General features: G+C 40.9%; 1 protein-coding gene and 1 pseudogene across 2 annotated transcripts in view; one reads left to right on the top strand and one right to left on the bottom strand.

Annotated features, from left to right (window-relative positions):
- CHD8 (chromodomain helicase DNA binding protein 8) overlaps positions 1-22395 on the bottom strand; it is a 50401-nt gene that overhangs the window by 16908 nt on the left and 11098 nt on the right. For both annotated transcript variants that reach the window (XM_011930929.1, XM_011930930.1), the window contains 15 exons: positions 14066-14248; positions 13915-13983; positions 13316-13371; positions 12688-12805; positions 11302-11385; positions 8218-8355; positions 7074-7195; positions 6679-6922; positions 5231-5407; positions 4143-4286; positions 3631-3886; positions 1585-1795; positions 1155-1350; positions 475-642; positions 96-275 (listed from right to left, as the gene is read on the bottom strand). In XM_011930929.1, the coding sequence (XP_011786319.1) occupies positions 96-275; positions 475-642; positions 1155-1350; positions 1585-1795; positions 3631-3886; positions 4143-4286; positions 5231-5407; positions 6679-6922; positions 7074-7195; positions 8218-8355; positions 11302-11385; positions 12688-12805; positions 13316-13371; positions 13915-13983; positions 14066-14248 (2346 nt within the window). The remainder of the gene's footprint in view (positions 1-95; positions 276-474; positions 643-1154; positions 1351-1584; positions 1796-3630; positions 3887-4142; positions 4287-5230; positions 5408-6678; positions 6923-7073; positions 7196-8217; positions 8356-11301; positions 11386-12687; positions 12806-13315; positions 13372-13914; positions 13984-14065; positions 14249-22395) is intronic.
- On the top strand, positions 18420-18769 carry LOC105503822 (annotated as a pseudogene).

The raw sequence follows: 22395 nt of genomic DNA, 5'->3' as shown, positions 1-22395 counted from the left end.
GTGAGCCACCGTCCCCAGCATAAAAACATAATTAAATCCTAGAGATTCCAGTCTCTATCTCTGCCTTTCTAGCCTCTGGCACAGACAGAACATGCCTTGGCAAAGGTGGAACCTTTTCCTTCAGATTCAATGGTGATGGTTGTAGTTCGTCTTAACAAGATCTGGTCGATATCCTCTTCACAAAACTTGGAGCCTTCATCATCTTCCTCCATGATGGCTGCATATGCTCCTTTTCTTAAAAGATCTTCAATCTCCTTCTTAGAGAACTGTTGGATCTGTAAAAACCAATAGAAAGATGAAAAGACTATCAACAGAATAATATCTAACCATGTCATAATATTTTCTCTATTACATTTTAAGAAATAATAATTGAGAATCCAAATAAGGTAGTCAAATCCCTGTGTAAAAATAGCTTTTGTTTTCCTCTATCACAACGACTCACTACAAACTTATCTATAAACTAAGAAGACTCACTCCAGTAATGTTGCCATCCCGACCACTCATCGATTGAAGCACAGCTTTATCCAATCCCAGCTTGAGGCTAGCCTTATCAAACATCTCTCTCTCGTAGGAATTACGAGTGATGAGGCGGTACACCTTCACAGCTTTGCTCTGCCCAATTCGATGACATCGTGCCTGGGCCTGGTTTAAAATAAAAATGAAAGGAAAGAAGAAAGATATCATAAAATTAGCAGGGGAAAGGATACAAAATACCAATTTATGACTCTTTCACCTATATAGAGCAGCATGAGATCAACTCAAAACCAAGAGTAAATTTCAAGATGAAATTATCACCCCATCATGTAGACCAGGTGTCAGCACACTAAAGTCTGCGTGGACATCTGTTTTTATAAATAAAGTTCAATGGGGACACAGGTGGGACCACCCATTCATTTACATATTATCTATGGCTGTTTCTGTGCTACAGGATTTGGAGGTGAGCAGTTTCAACAGAGAATTGATGGCTCACAAAGTCTAAAACATTTACTATCTTGTCCTTTACAGAAAACGTTTGCTGATTCCCTGACCTAACTGCCACCCTTAACTAAGGAAACAATTCCAAACTCTCTGAAAGGCCTTTCTAAAAGATCCCATTCTTGTTGAAAAATCTCCCAAGTTAGGTAGTTACTCCCTAAGACAATGAATTCCTTTACCTGCAGGTCATTTTGTGGATTCCAGTCTGAATCAAAGATGATGCAGGTATCAGCAGCTGTAAGATTAATACCAAGTCCACCAGCCCGGGTACACAGTAAGAAGACAAAGCGGTCTGAGTCAGGTTTGCTGAAGCGGTCAATGGCAGCCTGTCGAAGGTTTCCTCTAACTCGCCCATCAATGCGTTCATATAAGTACCTGTTCACAGAAAAAAAAATATAAGTGGCTAAACAGAAGTGGAGACCAAAACAGCAGGCTAGGATCAATACCAGTACTCCCATATAAAAGCTGGTCAAAAACCCAAGTTGAGAGTGAGAATCTTAAAAACTCCTGTTACTGCGATTCGTCAACTCTAATTAAACTCAGGCCCTCCTACTTTTTGCTGCTTTATGAGGACAGAGTAACCACAGGCTAGGACGACTCTTTTCTTACCTCCTCTGGATTAAATAATCCTCTAGGATGTCTAGGCAGCGTACCATCTGAGAGAAGATCAGAACTTTATGGCCACCAGCTTTAAGTTTTGGAAGTAACTTGTCAATAAGAACCAGTTTGCCAGCTGAACGAACCATGGCCTGCAGATGAAAGTCATGAGGTATAATATGGCAAGCTTCACGGAATTCTGTTAGGATTTTTTCTTCAGCACCTGCCAAAAGAAAAATCAAGTTAAACTGAGATCCAGTGAACCATATTAAGGTTGTAGTCTTTTTAATCATGAAAGCAAAGGGAAAAAAATGTAATTTAAGACCAACATTTCTCACACACAGAATTTCAGCACCAAAAGATCTTAAAATCAGCTGGGTACGGTGGCTCACGCCTGTAATCCCAACACTTTGGGAGGCCGAGGCAGGTGGATGGATCACTCGAGGTCAGGAGTTCGAGACCAGTCTGGTCAACATGGTGAAACCCCGTCTCTAGTAAAAATACAAAAATTAGCTAGGTGTGGTGGCAGAGGCCTGTAGTTCCAGCTACTCAGGAGGCTGAGGCAGGAGAATCGCTTGAATCCGGGAGGTGAGCTTAGATCGCACCACTGCACTCCAGCCGCCTGGGTGACAAAGCAAGACTCTGTCTTTTTTTTTTTTTTTTTTTTTGAGGCGGAGTCTCGTCGCCCGGGCTGGAGTGCAGTGGCCGGATCTCGGCTCACTGCAAGCTCCGCCTCCCGGATTTGCGCCATTCTCCTGCCTCAGCCTCCTGAATAGCTGGGACTACAGGCGCCCGCCACCTCGCCCGGCTAGTTTTTGTATTTTTAGTAGAGACGAGGTTTCACCATGTTAGCCAGGATGGTCTCGATCTCCTGACCTCGTGATCCGCCCGTCTCGGCCTCCCAAAGTGCTGGGATTACAGGCTTGAGCCACCGCGCCCGGCCAAGACTCTGTCTTTAAAAAAAAAAAAAAAAAATCGGTTGGGCTCGGTGGTTCACGCCTGTAATCCCAGCACTTTGGGAGGCCGAGGTAGGTAGATCACCTGAGGTCAGGAGTTCAAGACCAGCCTGCCCCACGTGGCAAAACCCTGTCTCTACTAAAAATACAAAAAATTAGCCGGGCGAGGTAGTGGGCACCTGTAATCCCAGTTACTTGGGAGGCTGAGGCAGGAGAATTGCTTGAACCCAGGAGGCAGAGGTTGCAGTGAGCCGAGATCACACCACTGTACTCCAGCCTGGGTGACAAGAGTGAAACTCCATCTCAAAAAAAAAAATTTAAATCATCCTTCGTTGTGTCATACAAAATATGCCAAGTAAGGCAGGCCTATGATAATTGGGTAAAAAAAGATGTAAATATGTGGACAAGAACTAAGATGGAAGACACTATCAGCACCCAAAAAAGAGACAGAAACAGCAAAATGGAGGGTCGACGAGGACATTTATCCAAGGAACACAGTAACTTGAGATTTTGTTTTTTTTGAGACAGGGCTAGCTTCAAACTCATGGGCTCAAGCAATCCTCCTGCCTCAGCCTCCTAAGTAGCTGGGACTATAGGTACATGCCACTGTGTGGCTAACTGAGTTCTTATTCATGAAATTCTAAACAGCAAATACTATTTAATTTTGGAGATCATGCAGGATCAAAGGGGTAGAAAGAACTAGAGGAAAAACATTCCAAATAAGAATTGTTTTTATTGACTTTATTTGGAGACAGGGTCTCACTCTGTCGCCCAGGCTGGAGTGTAGTGGTGCAATCTCAGCTCACTACAACCTCTGCCTTCTGGGTTCAAGCAATCCTCCAAGCTCAGTCTCCTAAGTAGCTGGAATCACAGATGCCTGCCCTCACACCTGGCTAATTTTTTTATTTTTTGTAGAGGTGGGGTTTCATCATGTTGCCCAGGCTTAGAATCTCTTTTTTAAAAGGAGAACCATTTCCCATTCCTCAGTCCCCACCCCAAATTAGGTTGGATGAGTCAATGCATCCATTGTCCCCAAGGAGTATCATCTGGAGAGTAAACACAGGTACTCAGAAGTTCAGGTATATACCAAGAATTCCCTCACCATTGATGAGATATGGGTGGTTGCAGCACTTGCGCAACTCCATCATTGTGTTAAGTAGATTAGGCATGTTGGTATGACCTGCCCCTTTGGAAAGGAAGGAGAAATTCTTCTCCAAAATAGCCCGATAGTATTTCTTCTGGATATTAGTCAGCTCTACTTCAATAATAGTTTCCTGTTTGGGTGCCAAGTTTTTTTCAACATCCTCTTTGAGTCTTCTCAGCATCATTGGCTTAAGAATGGCCTGTAGCTTTTGAACCTGTGGTCCATTACAGACAGAAAAAGAAATCAATAATATGAGGGCAAACATTCTCACATTATGTAGAAACATGGAAAAATTACAGTTTTCCATTATCTAAGAAATGTATACTTTGGATGATGCCACAAATGATGTAGGCACAAGGTTATAAGGAGTTCAGAAAGGCCCTCGAGATACCCATGACAACAGATGTCTGCCTTGTACAAACTTCATCTTTTTTGTCCTGAGTTAGTACCTCATCAGATAGATTTCCTACCTGTTCCTCTGTCTTGAGATCCCCAAAGTCCTTGAGAAACTCTGATTCTGAGGGAAATTGTGACGGTTCCAAGAAATGAAGCAAGCTAAACAGTTCTTCTACAGTGTTTTGCAATGGTGTTCCTGTGAGTAGCACTTTGTGTTCCTAGAAATTGAGGAAACAAAAGAATAAAATTAAAAAACATGACGGACTTCTGGGGTTTCCTGCCAAGCATATAATCTTTAACAGACATAACCTTTAATTTCTTTATCTATAAAATGATGAGAATGGACCAGATCACTGGTCCATTAACTTTTCTTCCATTTCTCCCCTTTCAATAAACACAAAGCATTCAAGAAATCCCACTGACATTAATGTATTGAGATAACATAATTATAAGCAAATTTAAAAACAGTAATTCAGATCATGTTTATTCCAATTACGTATGTCTCTCCATATTCAACTCTCCACAGATATTCTAAAATCTGCTGTCCTCTAGGGAATGTAACTGAGCTGGATTAAATATGGTCATTAATTTGCTGTTGTTCCTATCAAGGTTCAGCCCTAGGCTTGCCTTATTACTTGCAACAACAACAAGAATGTAGCAGAAGTGACACTGTGTGAGTTTCAGAATACTGCCCTGAGACTACCACACAAAGAAGCTCAATCTGGCCTATGGAGGATGAGAGGCCATGTGGAACCCAGGTGCTCCAGATAAGAACCACCATCAACTGCCAGCTGCAGCAATACTGACTCTAGGCAACAGCATCCTAAGAACCAACCAGCTGAACTCAGCCTAAGTGGTTGAGCTAGAAGATCATGAAAAATGTACTTGTTGTAGGACATTAAGTTTTGGAGTATTTTGTTATGCAGTAATAGGTAACCAATATAGTTTCCTACCTCTCCTTCTGGTTATCACTAAACTTCCCAATTCTAAAATTTATGACTTTTACATGACTTTCAGGTTACCATTCCCATAGGTCATCCCCACTGTTCAATACCAAGATTCAGACTTTTCTTCTCCTCTGCTAAACTAGGGTTATTTTAATACCACAAGGAATTAAGGTGAATTCCAGTTGTTTCTGCCCACAAGTCAGTGTGGAACTCACCAGGTCCATGTGCTTGAGACTATCAAGCAGCTTGCAATTACGGTTTTTCAGTCGATGGGCTTCATCAATGATAACACAACGCCATTCAATTTCACGAAGCTCAGGACAATCTGACAAGATCATCTCAAAAGTGGTGATCAGAGCGTCAAACTTGTATGCACCTGGGATGAGGCGTCCCTAAGCACGAAGGCAGTAAAGTCAGAAAAAACCTAAAATGTACCTAAATGAGGAGCTCTTCTGAATTACTTGTCTATATTAAGGCATGTTTAATAGGAAATACAAACTGCACCACCACCCACCTCCACCGCTGTTTATCTTCCTGAAAAATAGTGCCATATCACTGAATGTAAGATACATTGCTTCCTCAACATATTCAGCTTCTTGGGAAAATGACAGACTCATTGAATGAGAGGCTAGACATTTTTTACTCTGCTGTATGCCTAGCTCATGTATCTCTGCCCTAGATCTTTTGTTGATTAACAATGAAATCCACAACTGCTGGACAATGCTGAAACATACAAGATAATAAAAATGAAAATAGCTAATACAGAACATAATATTGGCTGACGTCTAAAAATTGACAAAAGAACGAAATCATTTTAACAAAATTAAAAGCTGCAAAATATGACCAGAAGATTTGACTTGGTAGAAATAAAAAAAAGAAAACTAATAGAAAAACAATAAAATTCATGTTAATACACGATAGGTAATTCCAATTTTGTTTTCAAATTTACAGGGAAAAAGGAACTGATCTTTTTCTTTTTTTGAGACACAGTCTCACTCTGTCGCCCAGGATGGAGTGCAGCGACACGATCTCGGCTCACTGCAGCCTTCACCTGCTGGGTTCAAGCAATTCTCCTGCCTCACCCTCCTGAGTAGCTGGGATTACAGGTGCCCACCACCACAACTGGCTAATTTTTATCTCTTTAGTAGAGATAGGTTTCACCATGTTGGCCAGGCTAGTCTCGAATTCCTGACCTTAGGTAATAAGCCCACCTCGGCCTTCCAAAGTGCTAGGATTACAGGCATGAGCCACCACGCCTGACCATTTAGAAAAAGAAACTGATTTTGATGAAAATTTCAGGAGACTAAAAAGGGGAAGAGAAATAAGGTCACCACCACACGGATTAAGTGGCTAAAGGAATTTAATTTCTGTAAAATACTGTGATTAAAATTCATTGATGCTGACAAAATTCTACTTAAAATGTGTATGTTCACAAATAAAATCAGAATTTCTACTGGATCAAATGTCTACAGGTAAAAAAATAGCAAAGTCAAAAAAATGCCCTGCACACTGCTATACAAAAATGCCTTAAACCATAGGCATTTTTGCATAGGCATATTTAAGACTTTCGATAAAAGCCTTCTATTCATATATAGCCCCTAAAATTCCAGGTACCTTGGCTAACTTTCTCTAAGCTATAGTATTCCCAAGACATACAACTTACCCGTGAATCTTTGCAGTACATTTCATACTGTTGGATCATCTGCCTGCTGGCCAGACTGCCATGGTACACAATAGTGTTCATTTCTGTCCATGTATTAAATTCTCGCTCCCAGTTAGTAATTGTGGACAGTGGGGCAATGACCAAGAAGGGACCATGGATGCCCACATTATATACTTCCTGCAAGAAGGCAATGGACTGAATAGTTTTGCCCAATCCCATCTCATCAGCCAGGATGCAGTTCTGCCTGCAGATTCACCATGGGGAAAAAAAAAGAACGTTGAAAGATACTATCTTTAAAAAAATAGAGTATGTAGGAAGAAATTGTTTCAATAGAAAACAAATAAAAACAATCCCAGAACTAAGCTTACATCTTATGGGCCCATTCTTTCCTTTACCTGTTATACCAATTAAAGAGCAGCCAATTGACCCCTTCCAACTGATATTCCCGTAGCTGGTTTCTGTTTTTATATTCATGTGACAGCTCCAATTTCTTCCAGGCACTTGCCTGCGGACGATTCTAAAAAAACAAGATGTTTGAATAAATGGAGTGGAGACACTAACGAAAGGTAAGACTTAACTAGGTAAGTTCTAATGGTTAAAGTCAATTCAAAACAACATTGGATTAAAACATGTCAAATATATTTAAATTCATGAGTTCATAACGTTACTTTATGGGTCCATAATGATCACAAATGGCTGACAACATCACAAAACACAACCTGATGGAAGTACACACCACCATCTATGAAGCAGTTACTGGCTTCCCTCTCACATCTGATCAAGCCTGTAGAACAGTGATGTCTAACAGAGCTTTCTACAATGTTAAAAAACAAACAAACAAAACACATGGCTAGTGACTACTGTATTAGACAGCACAGCTCTAAAATGTTTTATTGGACAGTGTTGATCTAAACCTAAGCATTCATGTGAAATATCAGGGACAGCGAACATGTAAAGAAGTACCAAGAGTAATGTAATTAGCAAACTTCAGCCTATGGAAAATCCTACAAAACAAATCACCTGATTTCTTCATGAGAAAATTATAATGGAGGGAGAGGAGGAGATCAAGGGGGAGCTTACAAGAAACTTGAGACACATTAACTGATAGCAATATATGGACCTTACTGAGAATCAAATTTAAATGATTTAACAAAAATTAGAAGGCAATCAGGGAAATGTATGCAATGACTGGTACTAGTGACTTGACGATATTAAAGAATGATTAAATTTTTTTAGGTGCAATAACGGTATTATTTCTTTTAGTAAAAACACTGTAATATTTACAGATGAAATAAATGAATCTGGGATTTGATTTAAAATAACCTGGGAAACGGGAATTAATGGGTAGGAAAATATATGACACAAGATTAGATGTGTACTGATAATTAAGTGGGTGATGGGTACATTATACCATTTCTTCAATTTTTATATGTTTGAAATTTCCATAATAAAAAGCTAAAACAACAAAAAATTCCATAGGGGAAAAAAATTAAACCATTTCCTATGTAGGTCTTTATACTCCAATGCAAATATACTTACCACCCTTTTGAGTTCTGGATGTCTTGACTGAATCCGTTTAAATTCTCGAATCTTGCCCTCATCAACATCTTCTTTTAGCTCCCATGTGCTATCCTCATAGGGCAGAGAGCACCATTTCACCAGGTAGTAAATAACAGGCTAGGAGAGAAGAAACCAAAGGCTTAAGAAACTGATTCTGTGTTCTCTGTGCCGGTTAAATAATAAAAATTTGATTGTAAAATCAGATCACGAAGTATCAGTACCTAAAAGCTGTTGAAAAAGTCAGGCCAAACACACCGACCAAAGGTTCACCTTCTGATACACTATATGGCTTTGATCATTCTTCAAAGCAATTTATCTGAATCTGTTCTAAAAGGAAATTTCTACCCACTAGTTTCTAGAACACTAAGCACTAAAATATTATCCTCATCAACTAAACAGACTAAAAAAAAAAAGGCTAATCTTTTCCTATACCATGTTGAAATTAAAAGACATGTTTCTGTGCCATACTGTTCTCCTGGAGCCAAATTTGACACGGTGGCAGCTAGGCTACCTTTAGGATGAGGACTATCAGCATATACTGGCTTCTGGGCCCCTAGAACTCAGTGCAGATGCACCTCAAGAGCACTTATATGGTGGTAAAGAAATGTCCTTGTGAGCCCCAGGAAGCTAGGAGCTAACAAGAATTTATCACCAAAAAGAGGTAATAAAAGTAAAGAAGAAGAGAAAATGCTAAAAAGTTCCACTACAGTAAGTACTAGTTTATGTAGGTATTCCACTGAAAGTGAAGGAGCTAATGGTAAATGGTAAATGGTAAATGGTAAATGGCTCCTATTTTCACTATTCAAGATGATCACTGCACTTACTGCATCTCCATTTTTGGCTTATAAAGTATAAAGCAAGGATTAGATTGGGTCTAGTGTAACCAACAAGAATCTCTAATTATCAATTCATAGAAAACTTAAAATAGCCAAGAAAATATGTGAAAGTGCCTCAACGTAGTCACAGATCTTGAATCTCTGGAATTGATCCAGCTGCTTGCTCTTTTACCTTTTTCTTTAACATAGTAACTCAAGTCACTCCCTATATAAAGCCATTTGTCCAGGTCACACATTTCCAGCATAATATCTATTGTAATTTTTATTTCCACTATTAGGTAATATAAAAAGGATGACAAACTTATTTTGCAGAGGGGGTGGAAAATGGGTATATAGAATAGTATTAGCCAATACTGGGAGCATAAATTAGAGTATTAGAGTATGAAAACATTATCATCTGTTATGTCATTGCAAGACATTCCAAAGGGGCCTAACTAAAGGCCAATTGCTTTTAGAAGGGTAGCTATGATAAAAAGCATAAGACTGTCAAGGCTGGAAAGGCTGAGATCCTGAAAAATGATGAGAATTTAAAAATAGCTAACAACCTGCCCTAAAATCCAGCCCATTCTCCACTCAACTCACACAAACACACACACAATACTACCACCCCAACTTCAAAAGCAGAATATGTTATGTGAAGCATGCTTGTTAGGATTTAAAGACAATGAATTATACTGGGTCCTGGATATCTAAGATTCTGACTACTTGAGTGAACCTGAAGACTTATAAAGTAGAATAAACTTTGGAATTTAACTCAGAGGTCCTATTAGAATGATGTATGGGAGGATCAAGTCACTTGAAAAAGTCATGAAAAAGCCCAGTTTACCCACTCAACACTAACATCTTAAAAAAGTTCTGCTGTTCTCTACTGGGTCACTGTAAAGTGTCAGATGTGATAAAAAATTTCTTTATGACCCTGTGCTAAGCTAAACCAAAAAGTCCTACGAGAAGTAAAAATAAAGTGACAAATTCTAAGAAAATGATGGTTTATAGCCTAAAAAAATTTAGAAGTAAATTTAAAAGAAGAATTCACTGGTGGCTAAGACCTAGATGACCATTTAAAAATGAAAAAGGTGCCAGGTGTGGTAGCTCACGCCCGTAACCCCAGCACTTTGGGAGGCCAACGCAGGGAAGATCACCTGAGGTCAGGAGTTCAAGACCAGCCTGGCCAACATGGTGAAACCCCGTCTGTACTAAAAATATAAAAACTAGCTGGGCATGATGACACACACTTGTAGTCCCAGCTACTCAGGAGGCTGAGGCACGAGAATTGCTTGAATCGGGGAGGCGGAGGTTGCAATTGATGAGCCAAGATCACACCATTGCAACCCAACCTGGGTGACAGAGTGAAGACAGTCTCAAAAGAAAAAAAAAAAAAACAAAAAAAGAAAAAGAAAAAAGAAAAAAATTAACTAATTACAATACAGATTCAAATGTAGATCTGGTTTTTTTTTGTTGTTTGTTGTTGTTTTTTAATTGAGACGGAGTCTCACTCTGTTGCCCAGGCTGGAGTGCAGTGGCATGATCTCAGCTCGCCACAACTTTTGCCTCCCGGGTTCAAGAGATTCTCCTGCCTCAGCCTCCTGAGCAGCTGGGATTACAGGCATGCACCACCACACCCGGCTAATTTTTGTATTTTTAGTAGAGACAGGGTTTCACTATGTTGGTCAAGCTGGTCTCGAACTGCCGACCTCATGATCTGCCCACCTTGGCCTTCCAAAGTGCTGGGATTACAGGTGTGGGCCACCGCACCTGGCCAACAGATCTGTTTTAATGACAAATGAAGAGACATTTAACTAATGGTGAGTTCAGGAAGTAGCCCATTCTCAAGAACATGATTTGTAGAAAGCTAGGAGTGAGCCTGTACAAGTATCTTTATATTCATAAATTTAGGAATTTGTGAAGTATCCCCTTCCCCTGCCCCACACCCCACCTCCAACTGTATGTCAAGAGTCTCCCATTTAAAATACGAGGAAAAATGAGACCAAGATGAATGACTTTTCTGTACTTAGCTTCTACATGTTTGACTTTACAGAAATCTTTCCTTTTAGCATCTCTCCCTACTCCCTTACCTTCCATTATCTTTCAAAGGATTCCACAGAAAAATTTAGAAATACCTTTTCAGTCCAAGGGATTTTGCAGCCACACCTGAAAAAGAAAGGACTGACAAACCCACTAGCAGAAATATAAGAGGATGGTCACGTTACTCCATGTCTCAACAACTCACCTCCCCATTGTCCTTGTCAATACTGTGAGACTCATCCAATATCCTATCCACCTCTACGTAATCTGGATTAAAGGGCTCTTCATCCTAGATGAGTTATGAAACCAAACAATAAGACCAAAAGATCACTGTCCAGCAAACCCACTCTTCTACCTCACCTTTAGCAGAGAATCCTACTTCAAAATTTTTAAAGAAATTAGAAGCTATCTGATGGGCGTTCCCCTTTCTCATAACATCAAATCCTATGAATTTACCAGGGTCTACACCCAACTTCTCACCTGTTACCAGTGAGTGTCTCTTTCTAACAGAGGTCATTCTCTCCATATATGCTCTGGTGTCCATTGCTTCTTATATTCTTAGGAATCCCTGAGTCATTGCCATAAATACACGTGTATGTTCCATATTTCAAATTTTAAAATAAGACCTCCTTTGATTCTACATCTCCTGCAATGATTTTTCTACTCTGCTTTATACCTAAACTTTTTTTTTTTTTTTTTTGAGGTAAAGCCTTATTCTGTTGCCCAGGCTGGAGTGTAGTAGTGCAATCTTGGCTCATTGCAACCTCCACCTCCTAGGTTCAAGTGATTCTCCTGCTTCAGCCTCCCGAGTAGCTGGGATTACAGGCACCTGCCACTACGCCCAGCTAATTTTTGTATTTTTAGTAGAGATGGGGTTTCACTGTGTTGGCCATGCTAGTCTCAAACTCCTGACCTCAAGTGATCTGCCTGCCTTGGCCTCCTGAAGTGCTGGGATTACGGGCGTGAGGCACTGCACCCAGCACCATACCTAAACTTTTTCAAGGGTTTAAACACATGCTATTTCCATTCCTTCATCTCTTTCACTTGTTCATCCATTCCACTTTTTCTTCTACTTGCAACATACAACCAAAACTACTCTTATCAAGGATGAACACTGCAAATATAACAGACATATTTCTTCATTCATCTTGCTCCAGTGTTTATCAGTAAACTTGGATATTGGAAATTAAAGCTCCTTTATCCCTATTTCTAATCACACTGGATTAGAAATTTGAGAAAATAAATGTTCTCTCTTAATAACAGGTCTACAGAAACCATCAATAGCTAAAGACAGACATTAGAGGAAGAATGCCTCAAGTGGACCAGCAGTCAGTGTATCATCAGTTTTGAAAATACTTCATGTGCATTGAGGAAGTCAGTTTCAAAATACCCTATAACTAATAAATGAACCATATTTAAACCTAAGAAAACAATGCAACGGCAGTTAAGGAAAGTCAATGACCAAAATTAAAAGTTTACACCCATATATACAAACAAATTACAAGTATTTTGAAGAATCAGCTAAGGCTGACAACCCCAGTAATTTGTGCTTCTATGAAAGAAATGACAGGCAATACCTCTTCCTAATTACCTCATGGAAGAAGTGTCTCATCTGAGCCATTTTGGTTTTGAAGCGCTTTAATTTTTGATGGATCCTCTTATCCTTCTCTAGTTGGGAGATAGTAGCCCATTCACAATGCAGATAGGAGCTAAGGGGGATGGAAAAATCCAGTCATGGTGCAAGTAAAAGAAGGTGGCAGGCTACTATCTGAAATTTTGGGATTAGTCGGAAGCAGACATAACAAATATAGGCTTAAATTGGGAAAGAGTCTTTAGGTCAGTGCTTCTGAAACTCTAATTTGTATACAAACCACAGTGCTTGAAAGCCCACATTTCTAAAAAGCTCCCAAGTAATGCTAATTCTGCTGATCCACAGAAGACCATATTTTGAGTAGCAAGATCTTAGTGCTAAACTAACATAAAGAGAATCACAAGACATTTTATCAGGAACCACCCTCAGTCCACTTACCTACAAGGAAATAGTAAGAGTCATGTCAATTCCTGAATTTCTCTCTGAATAGACATTTTTCCCCATTAAAAATAGCAATCTGGGCTACAAGACTATAAAAAAGGGACACATTACCACCCAGGATACCCAGGAGAACTTTTTACCACCCTGTGGAATTTGGGGTGACAAGCTTTTTGCACAGATAACGTACTAGTTCTTGTACTTGACAAAGAATTCTTCTGCTTCAGTATATTGTCCAGAAGGAAGCTAAGAAAAAAGAAATAAATTAGTTACTAGTCCCTTATTGGTAAAATAATGAACTTTTAAATTTTAACCACACCTTGCAGAACTTCACACCAATAATCCCTGAATATATTAATAACTCAGAGATTAAGGAACCAGTCTGGTACTTCAATAATAGAGGCCTGATAGCTGGAAAAAGTAAGCCTTTACCCACTCTAAACAGATAAATAAAAGAAGCACCAGTAAAGCAGTTCCTGTTTTCTAGCTAACTTTCCTCCATGATCTCTCACAACTAGACCCTAGCAATATATCTGACATCCAAAGGTGCTCATTAAATAAAGCCTGTGAACATAGCATTACGGGTTAATATTAAGATAAAGAAGAGCCAGGCACAGTGGTGCACAATGGTAGTCCCAGATACTCAGGAGGCTGAGGCAGAAAAATAGCTAAAGCCCAGATGTTCACAGTACGCTATGATCATATCTATGAATAGCCACTGCACTTTAGCCTGGGTAACATAGTGAGAATCTGTCTATTAAAAAAAAAAAAAAATTAAAAAGCCTTCACCTCCTTCTTCACAATCCGCATAGAAAGCACTTTGTCTACAATGGCTGCATCTTCTTCACTGGGATTCTCCTGCAGCAAAAGATGCAGTCAGTCAACAGATGATTGTGATCAGCAAGGCAATCCTCTGAAATTACTTGAGTTTACAGCTTACCACAAAGAACTGCATGGAAGGCAAAGTCTCGCCATCTGGTTCTTGCACTGGTTCAGGGAGGATAGGCTCAGGTTTTATGGGACCAGTTACATCGACCTCTTCTTCTTCTTCATCATCTGTGATCTTTATATCCAGGTCCTCTGTATATTTTTTTCGCTTAACTTGGCGGTTGGAGCGTCTTTTCTGTAGAGCACAAAGTAGTTAGAGTGACTGGTTAGGTCTCTCACAGAGAAGTCTTTTAAAATTATTTGCTGGTGGTCATATACTTAGATTTTACTCCAAAATTTTCATGAAAAATCAAACCAAAAGATGATAAGGAGATTATTTGTCAAACAATGTGATTTATTCTATGTATTGATCATATATTAATTTGCTTAACTGCGTTATGAAAGGCCAAGAATCCACTGAGAAAAACCTGTCCACTAGTGGCAAGAAGCTCTGGGAAATTAAAACTGGATTCTCAGGCTGCAGGGTGCAATACAACTCACACTAGAAGCAAGCCAGAAGTGCAAAGGTGCAAGAATATTTTCTTTCCATTTTTTGCTTTTTTGTCTTAGTTCTAAAGGTTTTTTTGTTTTAATAAACAGAATCCACTGTATGTACTGTTCTGCCACTTACTTTTTTACTTAATGATATTTCCTGGAAATGTTTTCCATATACATTTTAGATTTACCTTATTCTTTCAAGTGGCTGAATTAAACATTTTCTAATTAAGTAATTTAAGTAACACTTCCAGCTCATGATAAAAAACTGGGAAGGAGGCCTGGTGTGGTGGCTCATGCCTGTAAAACCAGCACTCTGGGAGGCCGAGGCAGGCGGATCACCTGAGGTTGGGAGTTTGAGACCGGCCTGACCAACACTGAGAAACCCCATTTCTAATAAAAATACAAAATTAGCCAGGTGTGGTGGCACATGCCTGTAATCCCAGTTACTCGGTAGACTGAGGCAAGAGAATCGCTTGAACCCAGGAGGTGGAGGTTGTGGTGAGCCAAGATCGCACCACTGCACTCCAGCCTGGGTGACAGACCAAGACTCTGTCTCAAAAAAAAAAGGGAAAAAAGAAGAGATAAAATTATTTTTCAATCATGATTCTCTCTCTGGAAAACCTCAAAGAATCAAATGAAAGAACTACTGAAACTAGTAAACTTGATTCGTATAAAACTAACTTTTAAAAATTATTTCTATGTATAGATATAATCAACCAGAAAATATAATAAAAGATCCCATGTATGAAAACACAAAGATTAATTATCTACAAAACTAAATTGGCTGGGAGTGGTGGCTCACCCCTGTAATCCTAGCACTTTGGGAGGCCGAGGCGGGTGAATCACCTGAGGTCAGGAGTTTGAGACGAGCCTGGCCAACATGGTGAAACCCCGTCTCTGTTAAAAATACAAAAATCCCAGCACTTTGGGAGGCCGAGGCGGGCGGATCACAAGGTCAGGAGATCGAGACCACGGTGAAACCCCGTCTCTACTAAAAATACAAAAAATTAGCCGGGCGCGGTGGCGGGCGCCTGTAGTCCCAGCTACTAGGGAGGCTGAGGCAGGAGAATGGCGTGAACCCGGGAGGCGGAGCTTGCAGTGAGCCGAGATTGCGCCACTGCACTCCAGCCTGGTGGACAGAGTGAGACTCCGTCTCAGAAAAAAAAAGGTAAAACGCCTTCTCTAAAAAAAATACAAAAATCAATGGGCATGGTGGCAGATGCCTGTAGTCCCAGCTACTCAGGAGGCTGAGGCAGGAGAATTGCTTGAACCCAGGGGGTGGAGGTTGCAGTGAGCAAATCTGATTAGTATAAAATTAATTTTATACCAATACAAATATAATTTTATATTTAAAAATTTTATATTTTTGTTTCACCCAAGAGACTGGCAAAAATCAGCAAGTTTGATCAAAATATTTTGAAATAAGAATTCATACACTTTTGGTAAGAGTACACATAGGCACGACTTTCATGGAGAAAAATGTGGCAACACCCTTTGACCTATCAATTCCACCTCAAAGATACTATCCTCTAAATTTGCATATATGCACAAATCTCTAGAGCCTTACTTGTGGGAGTAGGAGACCAGAAAAAACCTGAAGGCCCATCAACAGGGGACTGGTTCAATAAATTATGCTATAGCCTTAAAACTGAATCATACTATGGAACTATTAAAAAAGAGTGCAGGCTGGATGCAGTGGCTCACACCTGTAATCCTAGCACTTTGGGAGACTGAGGTGGGAGGATCACTCGAGCCCAGGAGTTCAAGACCAGCCTGGGCAAGATAGTGAGACCCTGTCTCTATTTTATAAAAAATATAAAAATAGCTAGATGCAGTGGCTCACGCCTGTAATCCCAGCACTTTGGGAGGCCAAGGCTGGCAGATCACAAGGTCAGAAGATCAAGACCATCCTGGCTAACACAGTGAAACCCCGTCTCTACTAAAAATACAAAAAATTAGTCAGGTGTGGTGGTAGGTGCCTGTAGTCCCAGCGACTCGGGAGGCTGAAGCAGGAGAACGGCGTGAAGCCAGGAGGCGGAGCTTGCAGTGATCCGAGATTGCACCACTGCACTCCAGCCGAGGCAACAGAGCGAGACTCCGTCTCAAAAAAAAAAAAAGGTGTATATATACACATATATACACACACACATACACACACACACATATGTACGTATATATATAAATAAAAAAGAATGGGGTAGATTGATAATACCAAATGTTGAAGATGTGTATCAACTGGAACTCTACTGAAGTATAAAATGACATAATCACTTTGGAAAACTTACAGAGTCCTACAAAGTCATGTTTGTATATTCATAAAGTCAAATATTACTGAAAAAAAAATAAACTACTCATTTATTTAGCATGGATGAATTATTGAAAACATTATGCCTTTCTCACTGATGTGTGGGCAGAAGAAAAAGAACAGCAAAAAACTATGCTGAAAGAAGTGAGACCCAAAAGTACATACTGCATGATACTACTTAAAGTTCAAGGCCAGGCATGGTGGATCACACCTGTAATCCCAGCACTTTGGAAGGCTAAGGTGGGCAGATCATTTGAGGTCAGGAGTTTGAGACCAGCCTGCCCAACATGGTGAAACACTGTCTACTAAAAATGCAAAAAAATGAGCTGGACATGGAGGCGCACACCTGTAATCTCAGCTACTCGGGAGGCTGAGGCACAAGGATCACCGGAGTGCAGGAGGTGGAGGCTGCAGTGAGCTGAGATCACACCACTGCACTCCAGCCTGGGTGAGAGTGAGACCCTGTCTCAAAAAATAAATAAAATAGCTGGGCACGGTGGCTCACACCTGTAATCCTAGCACTTTGGGAGGCCAAGGCGGGCGGATTACGAGGTCAGGAGATCAAGACCATCCTGGGTAACACAGTGAAACCCTGTCTCAACTAAAAATTTTTAAAAATGAGCTGAGCATGGTGGCGCGTGCCTGTAGTCACAGCTACTTGGGAGGCTGAGGCAGGAGAATGGCGTGAACCTGGGAGGTGGAGCTTGCAGTGAGCCAAGATGGCGCCACTGCACTCCAGTCCAGCCTGGGCAACAGAGGGAGACTCTGTCTCAAAAAATAAATAAATAAATAAATAAAGTTAAAAAAAACAGACTAAGTTAATCTACGGTAAGAGAGAGCAGAACAGCAGTTAGTTGCCTATGCCCTGGAGTGAGGAACTGAACTGAGTACAAGGGAGTACAGGGGAACTTACTGCAGTGATGATGGAAATATTTTCTTCACTTGGTGAAGTGACTTGGATAAATTTGTCAAAACTACACAAATAAAATTTGTGCATATTTTATGATATGTATATTCTACTTCATTTAAAAAAGTCTGGGAGGATATATAAACTAAATTATTTCTAGAGAGTATTTCTAGAAGATATTTTCTACTTTTTACTTTATATATTTCTGGATGACCGGATTTTTATCACATCCATCATATAGTATTCTTAAAATGACCTTTTTTAAACAAAAATTTAGGAAATACTTTAAACAAGTTCTTAGATTTGCTTTAAAATAATCCAGGGTGGGCCAGGAGTGGTGGCTCATATCTGTAATCCTAGCACTTTGGGAGGCCGAGGCGGGTGGATTGCCTGAGCTCAGGAGTTCGAGACCACCCTGAGCAACATGGTGAAATCCTGTCTCTACTAAAAACACAAAAAATTACCTGGGCGTGGCAGCATGTGCCTGTAGTCTCAGCTACTCCGGAGGCTGAGGCAGGAGAATTGCTTGAACCCGGGAGGCAGCGGTTGCAGTGAGCCAATATCGTGCCACTGCACTCCAGCCTGGGCGAGACAGAGACTCTGTCTCCAAAAAATAAAAATAAAGAAAAAAATCCTGGGTGCTGTGCACTGGAAATCATGTCCGGAGACGGCAGCTGCAGCCAGACCCAGAGCCGGGCCATCCCTGCCACTCGCTGAGTAGTGCTGGGCAAAGGCATGCAGCTACAGCACAAACCCCTAGCGGCACAGTCTTCAGCACCACCCCGGGAGGTACCAGGATCATCTACGACTAGAAATTCCTGGAGCGCCGGAACTCACCCATGACCAAAATACCCCCGAGGGATCTGTCCACCATTCCTGGGGTCACCAGACCTGCCAGTGATGAGCTCCCAAAGGAAGCCAGCCAGAACCACCTGTGCAATAGCCCAGAAGATAAGTGGGTTAAGTGGGCGGGCCATGAAGAATCGCTATTTGAGATGGACATTTAAAGGACCAGCCATCAGATCGTGCATTGCCTATGGGCCCCTCCGGGCCTTCCTGGGAGGGATCACACCACCCAGGCCTTATGAAAGTTATCACAGTGGGCAAGCGTGGGACATGGGGTCAGCCACCCCAGCTTTCTCTCCCTCTCTCAGGGCACCTGCCCCCTCCTCTTTGTGAAAACTAGCAGATTATCTCCTAGTGACCTAGTGCCTCTGCTGATGCAGGAGCTGCTGCCCCAAGGGGAGTGACCCCAGATAGTACACCCTGCAGCAGAGTGCCAGGAGTGCCAGGAAGTGGACAAGAACGAGCCCTTCCTTCTAAATAATCCAATGATCGGCTCCTCTAGCCCTGAGCCCTGAGCTCTGGGGATGCAGCCACCCCTTCTTTAGGTTGATGTTTCTGGGAAAGCTCCCTTCCCCCTCCTCCCACAAGAGAGGAAATAAAAGCCACTTTCATTCGCCATAGGGCCAAAAGTTGGGCCCTGTCTGAAAAAATAAAATAATCTAAAAGGCGGGCAGGACTAGAGTGGAAGTAAGGACAGTGGGAGGTGAGTCATCTGTTGATAAATAATAAAGTGGGAGAATGGGAACATGGGACTTCATTAAAAATCTCCTTTTGTGTATGTCTGAAAATTTTCCTAAAAGAAAGTAGAGGAGGAGAATGGGTAGATCTGTCTTTTCCACTAAAGAACAACCTCCAAGACATATCATTAGGGAAAACACACAGTAGAGAAGAGTAGGTATGGAATACTAATATTTAGTGGAAGTAGAAGTAGAGTGTTCATGAAAGTAAGAAATATTTCCAGAAGGATATACAAGAAACTGGTAACAGAGGCTACCTCTGGGGAGAACTGGGAGACTGTGAGGCTGGGTTCTAGGAAACTTTTCACAGTGTCTACTTTATTGCACTGTTGTAATTTTTCTCACACACTTTTTTTTTTTGAAATGGAGTTTTGCTCTTGTTGCCCAGGCTGGAGCGCAATGGCATGATCTCAGCTCACTGCATCCTCTGCCTCCTGGGTTCAAGCGATTCTCCTCCCTCAGCCTCCAGAGTAGCTAGGATTACAGGCATGTGCCACCATGCCCAGCAAATTTTGTATTTTTAGTGGAGACAGGGTTTCTCCATGTTGGTCAGGCTGGACTCGAACTCCCAACCTCAGGGGATCTGCCTGCTTGGCCTCCCAAAGTGCTGGGATTACAGGCATAAGCCACCGCACCTGGCCTCATATATGTATTTTTAAACTGAAAAATAAAATAGCAAACAGTCAAGTTAAAAAAATTTCACACAGGGCCAAAGGATAAAAAATTAAAGTACAATAATCATGCCCCACTTACCATTCAACCCTTCTCTTCAAAGATACATATTCTTATCCATTTCTTGTATATCCTTCCAGAAAAAAATTGATGCATATACATATATGTACACACAGACACACATACATACTTTAAACATTAAAAAGAGATACTACATACGCCTGTTTTCATTAATAAGTCTTCCTTATTTTATTAGCACATCCCAACCTAGTTCACTGTTTTTAACTGCCATCTAGTATTCTACTGCATGAATATTGCCAATTTTACTTAACTATTTCTCCACCAATGGACATCTAATTTTTTTGACATTTTTGCTATTGCAAATATTGCTACAATACATATATCACTGCATTCTTTTGAGAACATATTCATAAGGTAATTTCCTAGGTGCAGAATCATTGAGTGAAATGAAATTAACATTCTAAATTTTTCTATATATTGAAACACCAACTTGCCAAAAAGATTGTCCCAATTAACATTCCCATCAACTGTGTCTAAGTGTCTGCTCCTTAACTTCACTGCCAATATTGTCATTCTCACTTGTCATAGACTGAATTGTATCCCCCCACCAAATCCACATGTTGAAGCCACTAATCCCCAGTACCTCAGAATGCGAATGTATTAGGGAAATTGGAAATATAGGGCTTTCAAACGGTCTAAGTTAAAATAAGGCCTATTTCTAAGTTAAAATAAGGCCACCAGCATGAGCCCTAATCCAATCTGACTAGCATCCTTACAGAAGGAAGAAATCTGGATACACAAAAAGACACCAGGGATGTGTACAAATAGAGGAAGGACCACGTGAAGACACAATGAGAAGGTGGCCTTCTGCAAGCCAAGAAAACCCTCAGGAGAAAACAAACTTGCAGACCATTTGATCTTGGATTTCTAGCCTCCAGAACTATAAGGAAATAAATGTCCACACCGAGTGCAGTGGCTCACACCTGTAATCCCAGCACTTTGGGAGGACAAGGCAGGTGAATCACCTGAGGTCAAGAGATTGAGGCCAGCCTGGCCAACACGGTGAAACTCCATCTCCACTAAAAATACAAAAATTAGCTGGGCGTGGTGGCACACACCTACGATCCCAGCTACTCAGGAGGCTGAGGCAGGAGAATCACTTGAACCTGGGAGGTGGAGGTTGCAGTGAGCCGAGATTGCGCCACTGCATTCTAGCCTGGGTGACAGAACGAGACCCTGTCTCAAAAAAAAAAAGACACAAAGAAACAAACAAAAAGAAAAGAAGTGTTCATAGTTTAAGACACCTAGTCTGTGGTATTTTGTTATGGTGGTCCTAGCAAACTAACAGACCACTTTCTAAATTTTAGTAATCTCTGTGTATTTTGTATTATTAAAAATTTCCTTCATTGTTTTTGTTTAACAAATACTTTATTACTTTATTTGCATAATCCTCTAATCCTTATTTAACCTTTACTTAAAAAACAAGTTGTTTTAACAAATCACGTCCATTTTGTGTTGCTATAACAGAGTACCCAGGATTGGGTAATTTATTTTAATAAAAAAAGAAATGTAGCCAGGTGCAGTGGCTCCTGTCTGTAATCCCAGCACTTTGGAGGCTGAGGCAGGTGGATCGCTTGAGGCCAGGAGTTGAACACCAGCCTGACCAACATGGCGAAACCCTGTCTCTACTAAAAATTACAAAAATTAGCTGGGCATGGTGGCGCACACCTGTAATCCCAGCTACTCAGGAGGCTGAGGTAGGACAACTGCTTGAACCTGCCATAAGGCAACAAATCAGAGATGGAAGCCTACAAATCAGAGATGCCTGCCATAAGGCAACAAATCAGAGATGGAAGCCTACACTTCTGGTCTAGTTTCTTTTGGTCTCTTCCAACGCCTCTCATCTTCAAAACATAGGAAGAAACTTTGTCCCTAGCTACCCTAGTTCACAGAGTTAGAATCCTGAAGTGTAGAAAAGGTAAGCCAAAGGGATTCTTGGAGAGTTCGAAGAGAGAGTCAAGTTTTGACCCAGCCAGAAGGGCAATCATGCAGCATGATTTCATATGATTTGCTTAGTATTTGAAACACTGGAATTTGAGAAAATGAGTATTGCTTTTTTTCTTTGAGACAGAGACTCGCTCTGTTGCCCAGGCTGGAGTGCAATGGCACGATCTCAGCTCACTGCAACCTCCACCTCCCAGATTCAAGTGATTCTCCTGCCTTAGCCTCCCGAGTAGCTGGGATTATAGGCACCCACCATCACACCTGGCTAATTTTTGTATTTTTAGTAGAGATGGGGTTTCACCTGGTTGACCAGGCTGGTCTCCAACTCCTGACCTCAGGTGATCCACCTGCCT

Source organism: Colobus angolensis, unplaced genomic scaffold (genome assembly GCF_000951035.1).
Source record: "Colobus angolensis palliatus isolate OR3802 unplaced genomic scaffold, Cang.pa_1.0 Scaffold88, whole genome shotgun sequence".
NCBI classification, from domain to species: domain Eukaryota; kingdom Metazoa; phylum Chordata; class Mammalia; order Primates; family Cercopithecidae; genus Colobus; species Colobus angolensis.
Note: the sequence above shows the minus strand (reverse complement) of the source record. Positions and strands in the feature narration are given on the sequence as shown.